The 25,683-nt window shown below is 32.6% G+C and overlaps 1 protein-coding gene across 1 annotated transcript in view; it reads right to left on the bottom strand.

Moving 5' to 3' along the window:
• The window catches only part of Bmp5 (bone morphogenetic protein 5), a 112,247-nt gene that overhangs the window by 23,264 nt on the left and 63,300 nt on the right, over nt 1-25,683 (bottom strand). The window contains exon 3 of the mRNA XM_026398965.2: nt 15,398-15,546. Coding sequence (XP_026254750.1) covers nt 15,398-15,546 — 149 coding nt within the window. The remainder of the gene's footprint in view (nt 1-15,397; nt 15,547-25,683) is intronic.

Here is a 25,683-nt window from a genome sequence, read left to right as displayed (position 1 = left end):
TTTGCTCAACTCAGTTCAGCTGCAACATCTGACCTCATAGCATAACTACAATTTTCATTTTTCTATTAGTTGTGTTACCTCAGAGAAAAATCCTATAAAGAATACCTCCACACATAAATATAAATCATACCTAAGAGTATAAGAAGCATGTCTTTCAAATGAGTTAGGAAGTTGGGAATTGAGAGGTTTACAGATTGAATACTTATGAAATCAAAACAGAAGTAATAGCTACAAGCTATTGAAGACAGATGTTTTACCTGTTGACTTACGTACGTCATCTTATTTACTTTTCACAATAAGATGACAATCACATCTTAAAAAATGATAAAATAATGTTCAAAGGCTGGGCACAGTGGCTCATGTCTCTAATCCCAGCAACTGAGGAGGCTGAGGCAGGAGGATTGCAAGTTCAAAGCCAGGCTCTGAAACTTAGTGAAGACCTAAACAACTTAGTAAGACCCTGTCTCAAAATAAAAAATAAAAAGGGCTACGGATGAGTCTTAGTGATTAAGCGCCCCTGGGATCAATCCCCAGTATCAAATTAATTAATTAATCAATCAATCTAACAAAGGGCCAGATTTTAACAGCCTTGTTATTCCTAAAGTAGTGTGCTCTCCCCTCAGATTATAGTGTTAGTAATTGGTTAGGGCTGATGCTTTCATCTTGGGTCTCTGTTTAAAAGCTTTCCACTTTAAGAAGAATTAAGGAAAACTATTCATCTCATGCTTGTCAGTGTCACACATTAAAAAAAAATATATATATATATATATATAATTGCCTGTTTCATTAAGTTCAGGGTTAGTCTTTCCTAAGAAGTAGGAATATAAGGATTCAATACTCCTTGGCAGCTGTGAGAAAGCTGGTGATTTCCCTAGTTTCTATCATTCAAGTTGAAATTTATATTGGGCACAGAGGTGCATTCCTAGAATCCCAGATGCTTGGGAGACTGAGGCAAAAGGTTCACAAGTTTGAGACTAGACTGGACAACTTACAGAGACCCTAGACCCTGTCTAGAGTATAAAAATGGAAGGATTGAAAATGTAGCTCAACATAGTATGAATCAGCATCCTTAAATCAGAGAAATCATTTGGTATTTAAGTTTTGGGGATGGGCTAATTTCACTTAGCATTATATTCTCCAGCTCCATCCATTTACCTGCAAATGCCATGATTTTGTTCTCTTTTAATGCTGAATAATATTCCATTGTATATGAATTCTAGATACGGCAAAGGGGAAAAGGGGAGGGAGTGGAAGGGTAGGGGGAGGAAATCAATGGAATGTGATGGTCACCATTACCCTAAGTACATGTATGAAGACACAAAGGATGTGACTCTACTATGTGTACAACCAGAGATATGAAAAATTGTGCTCTACATGTGTAATATGAATTGTAATGCATTCTGTTGTCATATATATCACATTAATTTTTTTTAATTTAAAAAAGAAAATATAGTTCAGTAGCACAGTGCTTCCCTAGCTTGCAGAAAGCCTTGAACTTGATCCCCAGTACCAAGAAAAAAAGAAACAAACTTATCACAGTACAGAGAAATTAGTATGCATTTTTAAGAAGCTGGGATATATAATCACTCTATCATAGTATGCTTTCTCTAATTCCAAATTGGGATCACAATTCACAATACATACCATGGCTCTGGTTGTTAGTTTATATTTGTTTGTTTGTTTGTCTCTTTGTTTGTTTATATCTGTTGGGTTTTCCTAGAGTGCCAAAGTTCAACTCTTGGCAGCACAGAACCACAATTACAGCTCCTCCCTTCTCCTGTGAAAGGTTTTCTCTTCCCACTCAGCTCTACTGTTATTTTTGCAATATATCTTTGAGAAATCAGTATCAGCAAGAAGTTAAACTTAAGTGGAAAGAATAGAAAAGACAGAGTTAGCTGAGGTGCATGTGATAATAAGTAGTATTTCTCATTTTTCATGGCCGCAACTTGATATTACCATGAAAAATATTTACTCCTCAGATCATTAGTTTAGCCATAGTTAAGAGTCTAGAATAGGAATAAAGCAACAAAAACTGGAATATGTTCCTGACATTGGCATTTGTTTGGCAAGATTGGTGCTCCATGGTTACTGTTCTGAATTAGGGAAAATAAAAAACAGAAATACAGATGTAGCTAAACACTTTCATATCTCTTTCCATTAAGAGAAATATTTAAAAATGGTAAAATACATCTTTCACCAGATAATAAACCACAACTAACTCCTGTTTGTCACTGCTTACTTTAGATCACTGATCTTAAAAAACCCTTTTCAAGTATGTTCTGGAGTTGTGATGCTAACCTTTGGATAAGTAATTATGTTTACCATGCAGCTCTCATTCAAATATAAATATACTATTTAAACAAAAGCAATTACTTTTAAAGCCTAATTTTATAATGTTGTATATATAGTGGACATGATAAAATAACATATTTGAATCTTTTAGTTTATTACTGAATATATTTTATAAACACACTTATTATTAAGGAAAAAATATTGCCTCCCTATGAATCATTATATAGGACTAAACTGAACTATGTCCATTTCAGAGTACTGATTGAAGAAAAATATAAAACAGATATAAAAAATATAAAAATATACATAATTTTTTTAAAATCAGGATAATTATTCTACATTTTCAACTAAATTAAGGGATCTGCAAATTACATTCAAACCATTTTGTTCAAAATATGAGGTTTTTAGAAAAGCAAAACACACTGACAAATAAAAATAGGTTTAAATGACAGAGTATTTTTCTAAATTTTGGGTGGAAAAGTTCATCCAATGTGTTGGTCTCCAAAATATAATCCAAGTAGCACAAGGACTCTTTGTGGCTGAGATAATGCTGATTATCAGCTTTGATACTTGGAGATGGGATGGTAGGTTGAGAGAAAGGATGGATTTTATGCTGAAATTTTGTGTAAAAGTAAATAAGTTTTAGAAACTGAATACTTGACTAGTCTCAGTGTGAGTCGGCTGTACCTGTTTTAAACTACAAGCTTAAGCATCAGGTAATATTTTAAGAAAAGGTAGAGAAGGGGGTTACTAAAGGCATGACCCATGGGAAAAAAAATTGAAAAGCTGGACTTCATTAAGATTAAAAATCTCTTCTGTCAAGAGAAGGAAAAGACAAGCCAGAATGAAGGAGAAAATACTTGCCAAAGACATATCTGATAAAATACACAAAACACTCTTGAAACTCAAGTACAACTACCCAGTTAAAAACAAATGGGCCAAGGATCTTAATAGTCACCACATCAAAGAACATATACAGATGGCACATTAGCCTAGAAAATGATGCTCCACATCATGTATCTTCGGGGAAATGCACACCTATCAGAAGGGCCTAAATCCAGAACACTCATACCAGTGCTAGTGAAGATATGGAGCAATAAGACTCACTGGTCAACATGGGAATTCATAACGGCACAACCACTTTGAAAGAAAGTTTGGTGGTTTCTTATAAAACTAAACATATTCTTACTATGGGATCCTACAAACCTTGGTAAGTAGGAAAAAGTGTATGTACACTAAAACCAGCATATGAATATTCCTAGCAGCTTTATTAGTAATTGCCCAAACACAGAAGCCACCAAAGTGACCTTCAGTAGTAAATGGATAAATAAACTTTGGTACATACAGACAGTAGAATAATATTCAGTAAAAAAAAGAAATGAGTAGGGAAAACACTAAACTATTGAAGTTCATTCCCAGCCCATTTTAAAAATTTTATTTTGGGACAGGGTTTTGCTAAGTTGCCCAGGCTCCCCTCAAATTTATGATCCTCCTGCTTCATTCACCTCCCAGCATGGAGAAAACATAAATGTGTATTCCTAAATAAAATAAGCCAATCTGAAAAGGCTACATACTGAACAAAACCAACTATATAATATCCTGAAAAAGGCAAAACTTTATAGAGTAAAAAGATCAGTGTTTGCCAGGGTGGGGAAGGAGGCATAAAATAGAACATATAATATTTTTAGGGCATAAAAAATACTCAGCATAAGTACAACACTGAGTTAACCCAAATACAAAGTTTGAGCACTATTGTTGTGTCCATGTAGGCTCATAAACTGTAACAAATGTACCATGTTGTGGGGCATGTAGACAGTGGGGGAGGCTATGAATGTATGGGGGCAGAGGACACATGGGATATCTCACAACCTTCCTCTCTATTTTTCTCTGAACCTAAAACTGCTGTATACTGAAAAATAAATAAATAAAGTCTTTTAAAGAGGAGGTAGGGGGAAAGGAGTACATATAAAGATTCCATGGTAGGGAGTATGAGCCAGGGAAAAAGAGAGAAAATAAGGGAAGGAAGTCTGAACACATTACTAAGCAGCATAAGACAGAAAAGAAGGGGGAAGATCATTATCAAATTAAAATAAATTAAATTTAGCTAAATGTAATTAGATGTTGAAGTAAATGACTAACAAAAGTTACATTTTCCTCTTTCCAATTTATGAATTTATCAAATTAACTATGATTATGTAAGAGACTAAAAGAAAAATTGAAGTAGTTAGATTTAGGGAAAAAATGGTAGAAATGCTGTTGTTTTGTGTGGGTCAGATCACAATTAAACTGCAGGCAGAAAGTAAAGAAACTCAAAGGTAATTCCCAATGGATCCAAAATAAGATTCAATTTTGTCCTATAATAATCATTTTTAATAACATCATTTTATTAGGAAATTATAAAAGTACATTTTTTAGCTTGGAATTTGTATAAGATTAATCAAGAGTTAGTATATAAAAGACAGGCTCTGAAAACCAGTCCATTTTAGATTTATGGGCAAAAGATTTTTATGCTTTCTAAGATTGCTTCTTCATGTACAAAATGAGATAATAATAATAGAGAAGAAAAAGTAGACATTCCTTTCAAAGAATTTAGCAAAATACCTGGCATTTAGTAAGCTGTCAGAAAATGTTAGTTTCCACTAATATAATTAACATGATTTTAATTGACCATCGTGCAAATTCATGGTCTAAATACTTATTAAAAATGAATTAAAGATGTCCTTAGGAGGCAAAACCTGAATTGACAATATAGAATTTAAAAAGGTGAAATAATAGCATGGAAGAACAGTTGCTATTAGTAAAAATATTACTAAAATAAGAATATATAAAGCAGATTTGTATAATCAGAAAATAAATGTTGATATGTTTGAAAACATGAAGTACAGTTTATGAAAATCATGTTTAATAAAAAATATGAATTCTTTGGTTGAATAAAGTAGAAATTTATCAGTGTTCCAATAATTGCATTTATTTACTCTAGCCATAAAAAAAAGACACATTGATGATTTTGAAAACTTTAAGCAGTGGGCAAAGGGCAAAAAAACTAAGCAAACAGGAAAGATTTATATTCATAATGTGTTTTAAGATGTTACCCCAGTTAGAAAATCCATGGGTCACAGCCTACTTGGGTTTGACAAATTAACAAATACTGATTTTAATCCCCAAGGGAAATTTATGTCATCTTTATTTTCAGTAGAAATCTGGTAATTTTCAGTAGAAATCTAGTAATTTTTACAATCTAGTAACATTTTAAAAATGTACAAGAATTTTTTTCAATGTCTACTTTTGTTAACATTCACATTAAAATGACCAGAGCGCTCGCAGATCACGTGTGAGGCACTGGGTTCTATCTTCAGCCCTACGTAAAAATGAAATAAAGGTATTGTGTGTCCACCTACAACTTAAAAAATTAATATTTTTTAAAAATGACAAATGCACTTGTTTCCTTTAGCCATCTCTGAACTATCTCTCCAAGGCTTGGCTCATACAGAAAATGATTTTCAGAATCTAATACATTCTTAAAGATTAATTTCTGTTTTAATGATTATGAAATTCTATAGAAATATGATAGAAACACTCTAAAATGCTCTGGGCTTTCAAGTGTCACTCAGTAGTAGAGGTTTGCCTACCACGTAGGAGGTCTTGGGTTACTCCCCAGTCCAGCAAAAAATGAAATAAAATTAAAGTATGCAAATAAAATTGATGTGTTCTGGAAAAATTTAGTTTGAGTTTTACGTTTTGTTGTGATTCTAAGTAAATTACTGTCACAGTTAAAAGTAGAAGAAAATATAAGCCTAAATGCAATGAAGAGGAGTTTTCTGATAACCTCAACAAATACAGACTTTTAATTAAAAATTTATATTTGATCTCTCACATGAATACTTGAGAATGTGTATATGCCTGGATATTTCCCTTTTACACCCATAAAGAAAGATGTCTAATCTTTCTTGCTTCCTTTTGCCAGTTTCCTTGTCTCATATTTTACACATGAAAATCAATACCTTGAGTTTTTCTTTGAATGTAACTATTTAATACCAGCTTTTTAAAAAATGACACATTTCTATTTAATTACTATCTCTGCATATATTATTTACATATGTATGATGCTTAAAGTGTAATTATGTGCTTATAAGTTTTAATTGGCTTACATTATGTAGTTCAGCAACATTCTAAGCAACCTTTGAAATTACCTGAGAAATTATTTCTTGCTATCATCCCTAATCAGCTAAATGATTAATTCTTCCAGTCTCGTGTAGTTCACTCCCTCACAGAACAAACAATTCCATGACCATTAATTTCCATTTCTCAGGCACTTTTTTCTTGCATTGGGCTCTAAATCTGCCCTTTTTACACATTTATATGACTTCTGGACTACAGAGAGAGTCCAACTTTTTAATTTAATTTCTTGAAGTATTTGAAGATAACTATTTTCAACTATCTTCCTAATTTATTATTAAATATTTATTTAAGACTGAAGCTCTGCTTATCCTTAACTTGAAAGAATACATAAAGCATAAAGGACTACTTATTTATAATATTTATCTAGAACAAATCATGGGAGTGTGTGTGTTTTTCCTTTCAGAACATCTAGAAAGATATGTAAAACTTGTTGTTTCCTGGATATAGAGAATCTCATGTATTTAAATCTAATTGTCATCACCATAAATTCAGCACACAGGGAGCCATATGGTTTTATAAACAAAAATGACTTAATTGCTTTATAAGATAACATTCAGAAAAAGGAGAGGAATATTATCAAATCTTAAGATGTTTAAAAGATCCTGTGATAAGTGGACATAATTTAACTTTGTGAACTTAGATAAATAATAATGAGAAACTGTAGTCAAAACAGCAGGAGAAAAAGAAAAATATCACCCTTGATCTTTGAATTTCTTCTGCTACTTATTAGCTCTGTCAGCTGATATTCAGATTAACCAGCCACATAGATCAACTGACCCTTGACACAGATAGTCCTTTAACAACAGATGCTTACTTTTGAGATTTTTTTCCCTGAGGTAAAAATGGCTGTCTTAAGGACAGTAAGGATAATATGACAAACTTACTTAACCATAAACTTATATTTGAAAAGTATACATCTCAGACTTATTAAGTACATATTATATTAAAATCTCTTTATCTCTCACACAAACACACTTATTCTTATATTTTATTTTATTTTATTGTGGTGCTGGGATTGGGCCTAGGGACTTGTGCATGTGAAGCAAACACTCTACCAACTGAGCTATATCCCACCCTAACAAACACACTTATTTTTAATAAAGGTAAAAGGAAAAAATTAGCAACATACTCATTTGTATACTCTATAATCACATGCAAACATTAGATGTTAGACTGTTTTTCTAACTAGGAATATGCTGTTATTCAAAAGACACTATGAAATTTTGGAAAAATGTGATTTTAACAGGGCATATTTAGGAAACATTATAGGGTATAGCAAATTTGAATACAAATTTTATTAGTATGTTAAATTACTCCTCATATAGTAAGAAACAATAGAAATTTTTTAAAATCAAGGTTATAGAAAACAACTAATCCCATACCATGTGTTAGATTTCCGTTGCTATGACAAAACCTAATTAACAGAGAGTTGATTTATGCTGGCTTATGTGTTTTCAGAGGTTTCAGTCCAGGATCAGCTGGCTCCACTATTTCTGGGCCTGTGGTCAACCAGGACATCATGGCAGAAGGGTGTGGTGAAGGAAAGCTGCTTACCTCAGGGCAACCAGGAACCAGAGAGTAATGAAGAAGCCTGAGTCAAGGTAAACCCTTCCAGGGCACACCTCTAGTGACCAACTTCCTCCAACTAAGCCTCATCTTCTCCAGATTCTACCACCTCCAAATAATGCCATCAAATTATGAATCCCTCAATAGATTAATCCACTGATGAGGTCAGAGCCCTCATGATGTTATTACTTCCCCAAATCCCAACCTCTGAATATTACTGAATTGGGGACCAATGTTTCAACACGTGAGTCTTTGGGGACACTTCATATCCAAACCATAATACCTTATTAAATAGCCATAACAGTTGTCAATTTCTGGAATTAATGAAGAATAATCACAGGTTAAAGAGTATAGAAGTTGGAAAAATTATGGGTCATAAAATTTAATATCTTGATTTACATTTAATTTTTCTGATGACTGAAGATGTTTTGGATTTTTTCACAATAACTTTGGGAAAATAAAAGGGAACTAAATTGTTGAGTCTATGACAAATGAAATAGAAAAAACTATTGTGAACCTAGAAGCAGAATAAAGCTGTAAATTTACCTTGTTATTATTTTTATTGGTGCAGATTGATTATTCATATTGGTGGCTTTCATTGTGACATTCATACACACGTAAACACTTAACTTCTTTACATATGTGGGAAATACATGCAGACCGGTGCAGTTTATAATCTGAGCAGGAGGCCCCTACAGTGGTCTGTTTTCTTGAAATTTTTTTAGTACTTACAGTGTTTATTGTTGATGTATGATGCTGTTTGATGATAGAAATGGTTATTCTCAATATGAATAAAGCTCTGAAATAGTTAGTGTAGCAACTTCTTTTTAGTTTGTCTAGAATATAGTACCTGGTAAAATATAATTAGTTAATTGTACTTTGACTCTTAGAAATGAGTGTAATCTTGGCATAATGGTTGATTTTAACTAAGAGAAAAATACAGTGTTTCCTTACCAACCTCTCTTCTATTTTTTATTAATTAATTTATTTTAATTAGATATATTTGACAGCAGAATGCAATTTGGTTCATTGTACACAACTGCAGCACAACTTTTCATTTCTCTAGCTGTACACAATGTAGCATCACACCATATATGCAATCATACATGTATCTGGGTTAATGATGTCCATCTCATTCCACCATCTTTCCTGCCCCCATGAACCCCCCCACCCCCGCATAAGACCTGTCTTAATGTTCTTCCAACCAATTCATGAAATCTCTTTGTTTTCTCATTCTTTTATGGGAAATATTATTTATATACAGTAGTGATTTTATATAGTTTGCTATAAATATCAGTATAACATGTATTATTAGGAACCATTAGTTCCTAGTCTTTAGCAAAGAATGTCACTATTTCTTGAACTATGTGTTCCATGAGCATTAAAGTCCTGCCTGTAATTCTACTTTTTTTGTAAGAAGTCCTTGTAATGTCTGAGGCTGATTAATAGGTTATTGAGTCAAATACTAATCTATACAGTGGCATCTTTAAATTGAAATTTTTTTCTGATGTTAATGTAGATCAGCCTATCATAAATTAGCTTTGTAGACACAACCATATTGAGAAACAAAAAACTGTCCTATTTCCATTTGGTGCAATTAATTACCCCCAAATAACTGTTATTTTTCTAAAAATAAAATAATTGAGCCTTACTACCACATTAAGTAATAATAATTTAATATTCTATGTTACCTATGAATAGCCAACCAATACAAACTTCCATTAAACATGATACATGTGTCTTTGTGCTAATATCTCTTGGCTTTGTGTCTTAGATTGGAACATATTTAAAAGTTTCTTATCAGTAAGCTTTTATCAAAGTTATTGAAAATGAACCTAAGAACAAAACAACTTATACACTATGTTGCCAACTAAAATTTAGATCATGTATCAATTTTACCCTATCCCTATGTATTTATCCAGAAACTTCCATCTAAAAAGAATATATTCCAGGATTTATTAAGTTAAAAAAATTAGGTTAAGAACCCTCTCTCACACACACAGAGTTTGACTTGTAAATTTATTCAAACCCTCTTTAAATAATCTGTTCAACTGCCTGAATAAAAACCTTGTCCTAATTGAAAGGAGAACCTCCCAGATCTAAGGTGAGTGAAAAGTCACTGTGTAATCTCTAGTTCATTTTAGTGTACAGACCTGAATTCTTGCACTTCCACACGCCAGATACTACTGCCAACAAAACCTCACAGTTCTTGTGGGGTAATTGTTATCATATTCATTTTATTTTAATATTTATGAAAATATTAATGTTCATCAACATCGCTATTTTAATCTATTTTCCTAATGATTTCTTCTTGTGACTTATATATCCAGAATATTTATAGATTCTATTTATCCTTCTCATTTAAATTAATTATTAAAACTTTAAATTCCAAGTTATCTATAAGCAATACTTATAAATTCATTTTACCATTAAGCACCAATTATAATTGGATTTAATTTGACAGTTTAATACCTCTATTTTCTGAAATCTTTTTCAAATTCAGTGAAAATTGAAATCTCTGAATTTAAACCCAAAATTTTACCTTGATATTAGACTGGGGCTTTGTCAAAGAAAAATGGCCTTTAGAGTCTTATTTTTAAAAGGACATCATACTGTTTCTTAAACATTAAACAATATTCTGACAAAACAACACTTTGATGACTTGAATACAAATGAGTCAGAAACATACGGACTGAATTTTCTTTGACATATAAGTGGGATTGAGTAAAAAAGAAAAAAGTCATTGGCAAAATTCATTCTGAGTACTGCCAGCCCTAAAATGTTTGAAAACATAGGGGTTTTTAAAAGACATTATAATGAACCCAAAAATACTGTCTTTGTTTTTCCTTCTTTAAATTATTCTATAAACCCATGATTGAAAAAAGAATTAATTTACTTGGAAAGTTAAAACTATATAAAGCATCAAACAATGAAAATTATAGTTTTTAGGGGAAAATCCAAGTCTTAAAAGCTAGATGAAATTGCTATATATATAATAAACCATGTGTATACATCTAGGGAAAAAAATCACTGCCATAAATTTATTAGAAATGTTAATAAAGAACTAATAAGTAAGATGATTAATGTGTCTTTCCAATTTAGGGAACTGAAAATCTTACAATGGACTATAATATAGATCTAAGCTTACTCATTAAAAATAAAAAATATTAAAAATAAAAATAGTACCTATTTTATCATAGAGATCTAACGACAGAAAGAGTGCTTGAGAACTTGGAAAATGATTTTGCACAATTGTATAAAACAATTTGTCTGGAATCTCTAGATTTTGACACTAAGAAGCAACTATGCTTTTTTTTTTTAATTTGCTTGCTCATGTGTTTGCTTTATTTTGCTGAAACAAACATATGGAGCTCAGATAATTATCTGTTTAGCAAAAAAAAAAAATCAATAAAATACCCTTACACTCTCTTGCCAAATCTACTGCAGTTCATTTAACAAATTTCTAACAAGAATATTCCACAAACTGCCATATTTTGCACAGGCGCTCTTAGGAATCATAGTGCTACTTTTGATTTCAACAGCCTTTTGATTTCCAAAATATATTTAGTCCTTTTTGCTATTTTTTTTTACAGAGGTAAGGTAAACTAAATTTAATAATATACATCACTGACTTTTCTCACCTTATAATCAAAACTATTTAACTATTGCAGTATACAGGTTTGCTCTACAAAATTTTGCTCCTGTGTTATATCAAATTGATTTGGTTAAGAATCACCCCAAATAAACATCAAAAAGTCTTCTTTAGACATGTTCACTGGCAGATGGCCTAAAAGAACTTTTTAAGTAACAAGCTCATTCAATGATCATCCACGACATCTTTTTAGCATTTACAACCTGCAGTATGCCAAGCATCAAGGATATAGTTATAAAGGAGAGATACACATGCCAGGTCCTCCTGAAATGGATATTCATTCAACTATGTAATCATAATTGTGTTCCTGTTATTTATTTAAGCAATAAGCCTAGTACTTTTATGACTTAGGAACTAAGTTACAAGAATACAGTATACTTAATTTAGATGCCATGTTTCTCCCATGAATTGTTCCTAGATCACTTTCCTAATAGCATCTGCAATCATATTTTATACATAAGTGTTGTTTTATCCAGTTCTATACTATAACATTTTTTCCAGAATATGCCATGCATTTGCCATTCTATGTATTTACTCACATTGTTTCCTTATCCAGGAATGAATTCTCTCTTGTTCTCACTACCACCCCTGTGATTTCTTCTTCATCTCTACTACTTAACATCCTACCCAGCTCATGCAGCTTAAATGCCACCCCAACCAAGGCTTTTTTGGCTTTGTTCTATTTGCTCTTAATCAGCTATATTCTGAATTTCACAGTGTCTTAATTGCATATTTTTATCAGGAAGGTATTTTATTCTTTCTACAGTTAAATGCACACACATGTATCTGTGTCCCAGGTATATGCTCTTTGAACATTTCAACTTTTAACATGTATAGACAGTAATTTTATGTCAAGCAAATGAATAATAGCCAGCAAATGAATTTGAAAGCAGACTTTCCTGAGTAGCATCCTTTTGATTTCTAAATTCTTTTGCTGAGAAATAAACATACTCAGAAACAATTATTGCCAATAAAAGATGGTCTGTTAGTTCAGTTAGAAGCAATGTCGTACTAGGAATGCCAGCAGTGGTAATGAGTGACACTCTAACACACTGAGGCATCTGGTTCTTCATATTTATAGAAAAAACGTCATGTGTATAGTCTCCATGAGGTTGCAGTTAATAAAACTAAGGTACCAGGAAGGTCACTTGCTTTTCCAAGGCCATGTAGTCTCTACTTCTGGTTAAAATCTATTTTAAGGATTGCATAAATGCAAAAATCCAGCTAGCCTAGCACATGCAACTATTTTAATATACTTCAAATTAGACGATATTAGAAAAACAAAAAGGCCATATCTCAAAACAAATCCTAAAATTTGGAAACCTTTGAAGAGTTAAATGTTAGTTCATTTTAGGCTCAAAAAAATAGAGAAATAATATAATAGTACTTAAAGTAAAATTACCTATGAGATAAAAGAGAAATAAGAGAAAGGAAAACTCAAAATACAAAGTAGTTCTCAGAGGAAAAAAAAGATAAATTCACAGAAAGACAGAAGTTAAGTTATACAAATTGTGAAAGAAATATAAGAAAAGAGTGAAAAAAAAACCCAAAAGAATGAAACTTAAGAAAATTCATGTGGGACGAGGGGGGTTGAAATCAAAAGGAAACAGGCTGATCATATTTCATAGATTTCTTGATTTGTTTAGTTAGACATTTCAAGCATATCCCCAAGGAAAAGACTGGGAGAAGCACATACCACTAATTTAATTTTTCTTGTTTGGGCCACATACCAGGGAAGAAACGATTGGCTTACCCCCACGGTGCAGATTTCCCAGTCACATTTCTGACCATAAATGTACAGTAGTTTAACATTGTAAGAATTCTTGGAAGATTATTTAAACATGTGCTTTTCTCAGCCTACATTTATAATGCTTGAACTCTGAGGATCCTTAACAATAATCTCAAAACCATAATAGGGAAATAACCTATAATCCAAAATACTTGAATTGTTTATAAAAATTCAAAAGTTCAGTGTTGTAATTAAGATCTATGGAAAGGTCTGGATTGGGGTGGAGGAAAGGTATGAAACTTTGTCCCTAACACTCTCAGTGAGAAAGAACTTTCTTTATCCAGATCAGAATCTGAGTTTCATGAAATCTTTACTAGACTAACCCTGTGATCTACTTAATTTGTTTCTGTCATCCTCATTATATATGTTCAATCCTTGGAGTCACAAACTGTTTATGATATGATCCACAGGCTGTGAGTTATTATAGGTGGAAAAAATGCCACCAATGGAGTCTTAGCCTGTCCCAGACAGACCCAACTTGTACTTCACTCTGTAGCTTATTAAGTAGGCTTTTAGTGAAATACACAGAGGAGGAATGAATGAGACAGGCTCTGTGGCTAATATTCTCTTGTTTGATTCTGAGGAAAGCTAAAGGCAGTGAATTTAAATAAGGTTTATTCTCTTCTTAAAGATTAGCCTCCATAAGACTGATGGTAACATTTGTAAGGTAGAGGCAAGAGCACCACATATATCCTCATAGTGTATTTCTAAATGTTTTAAAATCATTAATCAAGTCAACACATCATTAAAGATATTATGCTTTATCCTCCTATCCTGAGAAATATGATTTCAAATGAAATGGAAGTCTAAATTTCAATTTGGAATGTTTGGAGTGATTAGAGGCTGACAAAGCTCTAAATATATTGGCCTTGGCTTCCCTGAACTTCTAATTGAATGTGCCAAAGTCTTTCTTCACATAGTCTTTACAAATTATGTTCTATTTCTCCAAAACGCCTGTCCCCACCCCTACCAAGTTCTTCCTCTAATCATATATTCTTTATCTTTCAGATTGTAATTCAGATCTGCTCATTGATGTTCACATGTCCACCAGACTTCTCAACTTATAGTGACATGTGTTCACCAAGGTTACTGTGTGATTACTATCCCATGTCTCATTTGATTATAAGCCTCTTAGAGCAACTCTGCCTTTGTTCACCATTGTATCTCCAATATTCAATCAAACACATGGCAAATAGTAGGCACTCAATAAAAATTGGGAGCATAAAAATTAGAATTTCTTCTGTGGCTTCTTAAATAAAAGATTTCCTACAGACCCTCCCACAAACGATTCTGGAACAGTTGTCTTTGACCAAACATGGGACTGCATTATGACCTAATTTGATATTATTTTATGAAATTTTTGAGACTCTTGTTTGAATTTCATCCTCTCTCCTCCCTTATATCCCTGATATCTCCTTGGTTTCTCTAGCACTTTTTGGATATATTTGTCACTTTTTAGTACCATTTTGAGATAAAATTTGTCTACAGTAATTCTCACTCTTCTTTGATGTACAGACTTATAAACTTTTAAAAATTAAATAGTTGTACAACTACCACCACAATCATAACATAGCTCCATAGCACTTTACATATGGCTTTCTTTTGGTATTCTTATTCTATAGTAGTTACTTGTTTTCATAAAGGTACTGAACATCAGACTGAAAATTCCTTGAGGTCAGGAGCAGTATAATCTTTTTCTTTACCTCCCATCCTCAAAGCCTGCTAAGAAATGTGTAGTGGATGAATGAGTACCTAAATCAGTTAACTAATTAATATACTTCATGATCATATGGAATGTGTTATACTCTATAAATAAGTGTAAACCACATATTGGTTAAATCCCACACAAAGCAGTGACTCTCAATGTGTTCAATGAAGCCCCACCAAAAAAAAAAAAAAAAAAGAAATTCAGTGCTTACCATCCCCTGTTTCTGCACAGAGCTGTAAGCCCAAATTGTTCTGTGGATTAATCACCCAATGATTGCTGGTCACAGTGATATCAAAGACAAGCCAACCCACATCTAAAGCTTGGACCCTTCTTGTGTCTAACAGGAACAGATCTGCATCCCTAAGGAGAAAAGGAACAAAAAATAAGTTAAAGGTTTGAATGAAGATCATCATTTCCTATCCTTAAGTGAAAACATTTCAAAAGCACTCTTTAAAATAACAGGAGTTGATTAAAGAACAAGGGAACAAGTGACTCAAGTGATGAGTAATAAGATACATAACCCTTTATTGCTGGTCTCCTAATCCAAACCTGATGCAGATTAGTAATATCTGAAAGTAATTTCCATTTTCCTGCTTCTTCCTGGCCTTTCCAAACTGACTTAGTGGTCTTAATCTGGTCCCTGGTCATCAGTATTCCCTCAAACTAACATCTGTAAGTAGTCCTCAAAACAAAGAATCAAATAAATACAGTCAGAAATGAAAGAAGCTGCTCCATGTTGGATGAATATGGATTCTAAAAAGAATGGAGCACAGGCAGGATATGAGTCAAGCATCTGTTTCAGGGATAGTTTTCTAATATTTTCCATTTTTCATTATAATTGTTATATGGATACTGAAGGCCAAGAGGGGTCACAGAGGGCACTATTGGATTAAGTGATGAATCCCATGAGTTGAGAGGCACAATCTACAATGACTGAAAATAACATCCTCTGAAAGAGTAAGTCCCCAGGGACAGTTCTGGCTATGAAAAGGAACTCGCCTGTTCCAGGATAGTCTGCACAGGGTGTGGTTGTTAACATTTATGAAATTTGAGTTTATCATTAAATTCACAAATGTATATACTTGTTGAAATATAACAGATTATTTTGTTCATTGTTTCCTTACTACCAGCAGCCTCTAAACTAAATGTTAACTATTTCTGACATTTTATCTTTATTAAATTTCATTTAATCATTCATATTGATGAAATTAAAGCTCAAATAGGTTAATTATAATGAAATTGAAACTCCTTCAAGGTAAAGTAGAAATAGCAGTTTTATACATTTTTATGACCTTTTATTCTATGCTGAATCTATTTAAAAGCATTTTACTTATATAGAGAAAATCAGAGGTATGTCATAAGTACAGTACTATTCTACTGCATTTGCTATCAATCTACATCATAGAAGTCACTTCAAAAGTGGCTTACAAAATGTAAAAAACAATTTTTGAATAAATCACATATATTATTTATCTTAGCAAAGAACCCTAAAATTGAAAATAAAACTATTTTTAACAGAAATGAAAGTAAAACACACCCATTGAATATTTTAGAACTGACATCTTTGTTTCTTTAATTTGACTTATACTATTCTCCCATTGACCTAGATAAGTTAAATAAGTGTAATAGGATCAATTAAATCATCTGGCTATCCTATATTGAACTACACCTGCTTTACTCTCTCTATACCACTTCAATAATAGTGTTTTCTAGAGGAAGCCTTCAGCTGCTTTGTTAGATGTGACAAATGACTCAGTTTCAGATACTGCAGACACGACAAGCATACAGTACAATGTGATAAAAGTATTCATTTAGTTCAAACTTGAATTTTAAGGACCCATTATAGTCACAGAGTCATAGAATGTCAATCAAATTCTTCCTCTTTCTCCTAACTTGGAAAACCCACCAAAAAAACATAATCCAAGAAAAGAAGGATTGTCCTTAAAGCTTTGAGATATTTGCTAAATATTTCTCAGACTGTAATCATGGAATCAACCACAGCATTCACTTCTTAAACAGAAGAAGGAGTCACTCTGTGACTTAAGAAATACTCAAGGGCTCCACTGCTTTCAAGTTTCACTTGAAATATGGTAAAAAATGTCCTAATCAACTCCACAAAGCATATAATGCCATTCTTAAAATACTTGAAAAAATAAAAAAAGAACAAAGATAACTTTTGAAAGACATCTCTTCAGAAAATCAAAGCTATTACTAATAATCTCAGTGAAAGCAATTCTGTAATTTTTACTCATAGAGCACTTTTCATAATAGTATCTTAAAAATAAATCCCCACCCATTCTTCAAAAGTTAAATATGATTTTTTGAAGCATAAAATTTGTCCACTGAAATATGGAACTTGTATCAGTGGAAATAGTAAAATATCCTAAGCATTTCCTACGAACAGTATAAAATAAACTTGTCAAAATTGATCTGTCTCACTATTTTATTTAACTTTTTGAAGAAATTCTTACAAAAATGTTAAAGTTTATTTATAAAGTATATAGTAGAGAGAAATCACATATAGAAAAATATATCTACTTATAGCAGAAATAATTCTATAATCCCTTTATATTTCATACAATGATAATAAAACTAATTTTCAGGAAAATTAACTTTAGCAAAACTAAAATTAAAATCTACCTTCTAGCAAAGTAAATAAAATCCATTTACATGAATGAATGCAAGCAAATATTTCAGAATGGTATTTGTGTTAATTTCTCAAGGTTTCCATAATATAATACACAGACTAGGTTATTTAAACAAGACAAATTTATTGTCTCATAGTTTTGGAGGATATACTTCCAAACTCAAAGTGTTAGCAGAATTCTGAAGTCTGAGGGAAGAAGCTGTCCCAGGGTTCTCCGCATATAGATAATCATCTTCCCTCTATAAATGTCCCTGTGTCCAACTTTGACATTATTCAAATTGAATTAGGACCTACCCTAATGACCCCACCTCAACTTGATTACTGCTGCAAAGCACCTATCTTCAAATTAGCTCACATTATGGAGGCTAAGTCTTACTGAAGGCTAAGACTTCAACATATGAATTTGTGGGGAGGGACTCAAAATTCAGCCTATAACACTGTTTAAAAGTATTTCTTTTATAAGAGGAAGGAAAATCCTATATGAAAATATGCAGTATTTGTTGACATTACAGCAATTTTACCAATATTGAAATGTTTGCAAAAACAAATTTATATTGATAGAGATTTATAACAACTAAAATTGTATTTTTCCTTTTCAGGTAAAATTTTGGCATTTGCCTGAATGATATAAATCATGATATAAATCATGATATAAATCAACATAATAATTTGCTTTCCAGCCAATGAAGTTATCATGCATTTTTGAATGCTGAATCTTGTTTAATAGGTAAAGGATTTAATAGATATGACAAGGTATACCTGTTATCTCTTCCACTCTGAAGCCCAAGGAGGAAGATTGCAAGTTCAAATCCTACTTCAACAACACAGAGAGACCTTGTCTCAAAATAAAAATTTAAAAGGAGGGGGAAGGTTCCTGGCGATATAGCTCAGTAGTAGAGCACTTGCTTAGCAAGCAGGGTCCCTAGATTCAGTCTGTAGTACTGCAAACAACCAACAACAAAAAGATAAAGTATTTGCAGTACTCACCCAAATAGATTTATTTGATAGGAAATATCTAGGCATATTAAGTATAAGTATTCAAAGGTAAAAAATATAATATACATTGTGTATAAACTCTTATATTCAATACAAATACATTTGAGCAGATCTAACTTTAATCAGAGGTTTAGATATGTCTAATCATGTATGGGAAATCGTTGGGTTGGCATATACTTATTTGTGAGAGTGCTTTTTATTTATTGAAAGAGAAAAGAATTTTGCATACAAGCCTTGGGAATCTTAAAATTTCAGAAGGGTAGAGACATTTCTCAAGACTGAGTGGCAGGAGGCATAATTTGAGTTACCACCATTTTTATAACTCATCTGAGAATACAAATTGGTAGAATGGAAAACTGAGATAAATATCTAAAAACATGATGATGGAAGAGCTAAAACTTAACTTTATCATCTTTATTCCAATATCTGTGGACTATAATGAAATAAAAGGATTTGGGGACAGAACTTGAACAATCAAGGAATTTCTCAGCCTCTGCTTCCCCGTGTATAAAAACATGGTATGATAAAAACTTAACAGGTTTTCTCAAGACTGATATATAATACAATATAATATAATATGGAGACAATATATAATATATATTAGAAAGAAAGAACAGACAAGTTATTGTTGAATCTTTACATGATCTACCATAATACAAACGTCTGTTAATTGCTTAATTTTGACCTGTGAGATTTGGAAATGTAATGTGTGGGAAGCCACATTGCCTTCAAATGACATTAATCAATATTCAATTTGGATTTTTCAAATTAGCTGTTAGAATTGTTTACTAGAAGGAAAAAAAGACAAAGGGAGAAAGAGGGGTTAACAGAATGAGGAGAGGAAGAAAAAGAAAAAGAGGAAGTATAAAAGAAGAAGACCCAAGAAATATAATAGTTATTCCTAAGAATATTGTCTCAAATATCCAACTATTGCCTGTCTTAGTAATTCACCCGTTTAAAAACAACTTACATAAGCATAGAAGTAGATATTGCATTTGAGATACAGCATTTATCCACAGTAAAAACCTGTGGATACTTGGGCTTTTGATGGCAGTATTTCTATTGACAATATCATACACAAATTTTAAAAATCACTCTTTTTGAAATAACAAACATGGAAGTGAAGACCATTTACTTTTTAACTCTGTAATATATGATTCAAAATATGGCTCCAGTGATAAATATATAATGTCAAAAATACATATTTGAAAAGAGTCATCACATATACGTTTCAAGAGTAAAACAAGAAAAATAAATTATTTTATAATCATGGTTTAAAATATGCATACATAGGGCTGGGAATGTGGCTCAGGGGTAGAGTGCTTGCCTAGCATGCATGAAAGGTTCAATCCCCTGTACCTTAAGGGAAAAAAAAGAGTAAAACTAATTATGTTAATAAACTCTGATAGTTATGACCATGTTAAGTGTACTCATCATATACCTACGTCTAGACAAAAATCCAAGTGCATAAATATTCAATTTCCTATTCTTCATTTGTTTGACTTTTTTACCTGGGTAAAGGGAATATCTTTATCTATATGGTTATATCATGATAATGTGTTCTCCTTACAATCAGGTATATAAGAAGTGAAAACATGCCTAGTAGTAAACCTGCAGGTTGTATTGGATGTTTGAAATGTTCATTTTCTTTCCCAACTATTGAGCTGAATAAATGGGATAATCTCATTAGCAGACCACAAAAAGATTATGTCTGAAAGTGTCTGATGTGAAATCAGTTGTTTGTGATTTTTACTCCTGAAAGTAATTAAAATAAATCACAGAATATTAGAATTAGTGAGAATATGAATTACTTAGCAAAGCAGTTTATTCATGAGGAATTTTCAGTAGAAATAAATTGATTTCCCATGGTCACTCAGGCAATTGGAGGAACAGCTCAGGTTTCCATATGCCAATTTCAGAAAACTTTCTCTTATAAAATAACAGTTCCCTTTAGTCTCAAACTATGCCTTAATTGTTTTAGTTATTCTAAAAAAAATCATTGGGGTTTTGGATTGGAACACTAAAAGTTTGAACTGAGCCACTAGGTTAAAACAACCCACTTGGGTCAAAATGGAGCCAAAGAGTGACTTAAAACATCACACAAATCCATCCATCTATTCACTAACTCACTTTTTTCAGTTTAACATTTATACACTCTTTATGGTGGTTTTATATTACTATGTCAATTCGACAAAACTGGAAGCCTTCTGCATGATTTTAGATTAGGGTTGGCTACAAAAGAAACTTAGGTAACATTTGGAAAGTGAAAGTAAAATCAGTAGACTTATTTATGCTTGGAAGTCTGCTTTATGATCAAGCATTATTATAGCTTAGGAGTACTGTCAACATATGCTGGCACCATTTATTGGTGTGAGCAGAAGTTGTACCCACAGCTTTTTAAGATCCCACTAATTCTCCTTAATTCTGTTTCTCAGGATCCAGGGCAAAGCATGTGAACACCTGTAAGGATCTGGTAGCCAGAAAACACCTGCATCATTGAAGTTGGTGGCTTGAGGATAGGTTTGTTTGTCTTCATGGGTTCCAGATATCTTCACAGGTTGTACTTTTTTTTTTTCTTCTTTTTTCCTCAAACTCACACCTATCTTTCCTTTTTGACTGTCCTGTGAACCTAATGTCCAGCATTGAAAGCAAAACAAAAACCTTACGTGGACTGTTAAATCACATCATCGTGGAAGTCAAATCTCTGCAATAACTCCTTCTGGTAGTGTTCCCCAGAGGGATTAGACAGCCACCTTGTGTTTGATTTATCATTTTGGACAACTGACTTCAGCACTGTAAGGACAGTACTATGTACTTTCTGTAATAGGTATTATGGTTTTTTTATTGTTGTTTTTTGTTTTGCTTTGTTTTGTTTTGTTTTTTTTTTTTTTTGGTGCTGGGGATCAAAACCAGGGCCATGTGGCCATGTGCATGCAAGGCACACACTCTATCAACTAAGCTATATCCCCAGTCCTGAAATAGTTATTATGAACATGGATTTGCCTTAACTGCCCTTGATGCTTCTCACAAAATCACCAATCATGAACTATAGAATGTTTAATTCACTTATTCATAGAATTGTATACAGCATTGCTACTGGTTGACAAATTCATTTTAGAGAAAACAGAGGGCAGAATGTTCTCATGCTCATCGACTTCACTGATGTTGAGGTTTCACATCACTTTGAAATCCTGGTCCAGGACAATGGAATGGTATTTTGATGACTGAGTTATTCCACAAATTGGATGCCAATGTCTTACAAGAATAAACTTATATCCATAGAAATAATATCTAAAGGAATAAGAATTTTATATTATCTAAATAAATAACTAAGATAGCCAGTATAACTATTTTCTCTCATAGCCAGATGAATCATAGGTCTGGAAATCAAAGGCTAGGAATGGCAGGCCTCTTCTTATTCACTCACTCTACCTGATCAAACTAGCAAAAGTTTTGCTTCTGATTCCTGAAACATTGGTCTCTGAGTGGTCCAAAGCTCTTTGTCCCCAATGGCACAATTCTAACACTAATAGAGATAGCAGTGATTCCTTTAGATTGGAAGTTGAAAAAGCCACCTGGCCATTTTGGTGTTCTCATGACTGTGAATCAAGAAGTCAATAAGAATCTACTATACTATGTGGGATAAATGATCCTAAATATCAAAATAAAATGGACTCTTGTCACCATAATATGAGTAAGGAAGAATACAAGGAGTTTCCTGGAGTATTATTTCTTAGTAATCTCATATAACACAATTCAATGGGAAACTGTAGCTCTCTGAAGTTATTACTAATAATGAGCCAAAGACTTTAAGAATCAATGCTTAGCTGGGCAACGCCAAACATGCCTGTAATTCCACTACTCAGGAGGCTGACACAAGAGTATCTCAAATTCAAGGCTTGCCTGGGCAACTTAGAGAGACCCTGTCACAAAATAAAATTAAATAAATAAAGGCTGGGGATGTAGCTCAGTAATAAGAGCACTTGCCTTGCATGCATGAGGCTCTGGTTCAATCCCCAGCTGTGCTAATGTAATAAAATAAAGAATCAGTGTTTGGTTTATCTCACTAGGTAAAGAAAAATAACCAGCTATAGTTCTTGCTAAAACAAAGAGGATATAAACTGGATAGTGGAAGAAGGAATTTATACATACCAATTCCAACTATATGACCAGTTATTGAAATGAGGAGTATATTATTATGGTATTTCTTATTTTGATATTAACATATGTATGCATATATTAACCAGTTATCTTTTTCCTCTTCCATTCCTCATCCACTTAGTATATAATAAAAGTAGTTTTTTATAGTACCTCACCTCATATTTCAGGACTGAAGTTACAGCATATCAAAAGGGGAATACAGTTTAGCCAGATAAGGAGTAAACAACATCCAATGATGGAATAAAAGGCTGAAGAATTATTTTTCTGTTATACTTTTGGAAGTTATGAATGGTTATAAAAGGTATTGATCGGGCTGCTGTACCTTTGTATATTGCCCTATTAACTAAACTGGAAGTATGTAACCCCAAATTCCTTTCCCTCTTTGGTTCTTTGTTAAAAGTTAGCTATAAGAAAAATCTGCACATGAGTTGGATAGTGGAAGGAAAGAAGCACCTGAGTTTATAACTAGACAATGAGTAAAGTGCCAGACTTACCGGCTGCTCACATGCATTGTCACTGCTCTGCCGGCTTACCTTGTTGCTGGGGAACAGGTTGTAGCTCTTCCAGCTCCCACTGAGTATTGACTCAACCTGCTTTCTGAAAACCTACCCTGTAATTCCCCTTGCAAGATCACCTCCATCAGCTTCTGTACATGCTGGGCAAAAGTTATGTGCAACTCATGATGAAGCACATCAGCTTCCCCTGCAGGTTACTCACATCATGGAAGCTGAAGGCTCGAGAGGCATGAGTCAGACAAGGGTTTCAATTTGTCCAGGGATTTCCAGTTTATCCTGGCAAGTTCTAGTTCTTGTTCTCTTTTATCAATTTTCCTTCCCTTTTCCTTATTTATATTATCAACATTAGTCCCACAACCAGATGTCAAAGCCACAACCTTACATGAATTGTTTATCCAGGTCCCATGATGGCAGAAAGTAAAATCCCTACAACAAATCCCTTATTTCCTGTCACTCAAAATGGTTCCATTCCTCTTACCAAATACTAACTGACTTACTCTCTATTATAAGTTGAATTGTGTCTTTCAAAAAAGTATCTTGAAGTCCTAACTCTGGCACCTGTGAATGTGATCTTACTTGGAAACGGTATCTTTGTAAAGGTAATCAAGTTAAGATGTTTGTTAATCATATTTAAAATAGAGCAAGAATATTTATTTGTCATGAGTCTGTGATATAGTACACTTGATAAAAATGATTGTAGTGAAAGATAAATGGGAGTCCAATAAAGGATCCATTCAGTGCATGTTATTTTACTCTCTCCTTCTTGTTAAAATATTATTTATTTATAAAAAGTTTTGCATTTGAACTCAAAAGATAATGCCCTAAGTCAATATAACTAGTATCCTTATATCAGAGGAGAGAGAGAGTTAGAGATACACAGTGAACTTGGTTAAAAATATGAAAAGGAGAAATAGTACAAAATTTGAGGAAGTAAGTGCAAACAGAATCAAGTTGAGAGATTTTTCATTAACAGATATATGAGATGTTTATAGGATGCATTTAAATTTATATTCATAAAATAGAACATGTCTCACCATTTTAACACAAGAAAAGTGCATGGACAAAAAGTCAAAATCTAAAATAATCATTTAATTAGTTCCCTCATTAGGGGTGTGTGTGTGTATAAAGAGAAAGAAAAGGCATAGCTAACCAAGAGTATAACTACTCCCCTATCTAATCATGAAGCATTAAACCAAGCCAAGAAAAGCTTTGGGAAATTGCTGGAGGCTACACAGATAAATTTTAGAGGAAAATATGCTATACTATTTCATTTCCACAAAGCACAAAGCTTACAGTCCACAATGACATCACTTTTCCCAGTGTTTCTATTTTTGTAACTATTTCACCTCCTTCCATTTCCTGTTTTCTTTGAATAGCTTATGGAGTTCTAGTAAAAGTGAAATGATGGCCACCAAAGGAGAAAACATCCATCTTTTTCTAGGTATTTGATGTAAATGCCATTATAACATTTAGGAACCCAATCTACAGTTCTTGTACTGAGAATGTTAGCAAGAGACTATAAATTAATAAATTATATTCTCCAGAGTTTATGTTAAAAGTTTATTTCACAAGCAGTTTTGGCTTAAAAGTACTAGAATTTGTATTTACTCAATGATTAATATTTTTGAATGCAACTTTTAAAATTCTGTGAATCTCACCAAATATCAGTTTTTCAGAATATCTAATTTCATTGTATATTTAAAAGACCTAGATTAAAATAGGTAAAATAATAATGTTACCTGGGATTGAAAGAATATTATAGCAGAAATGAAAAGGAAGTTGAATTCAGACTAAGAAAATTCAATCAAGATATTTTTAATATTTAGCTGGTTTCCTGAATTACATCATCCCATATTTTCCCCCTGCAGAGAAAAATCTAAATGTTGCTACCAGGTATACAAATAGTAGGTCCTTTATTTAACAAATAAAAAAGATAAACTACAACCAGTAAGCCAGCCACATGTACCCAATGAGTGAGCAATGTACCTAGAACGAGTTCCTAAGAGCTCTTTTATATTATTCATCTTATTACCCAAAATGACAAATGTCAAAGAATAATTAAAAGATACATTTTATTTAGGTTTAAGACTTAAATATTCTAATAGAGGAGAAATTTCTCAACCTTAGTGATATGTGTTGTGGAGAACAGTGCCCTGTCCCTTGCAGAAGGTTTTAGTA

The sequence above is a fragment of the Urocitellus parryii genome, chromosome 8, assembly GCF_045843805.1.
Source record: "Urocitellus parryii isolate mUroPar1 chromosome 8, mUroPar1.hap1, whole genome shotgun sequence".
Lineage (NCBI taxonomy): Eukaryota > Metazoa > Chordata > Mammalia > Rodentia > Sciuridae > Urocitellus > Urocitellus parryii.
This window is presented reverse-complemented; position numbering and strand designations above follow the sequence as displayed.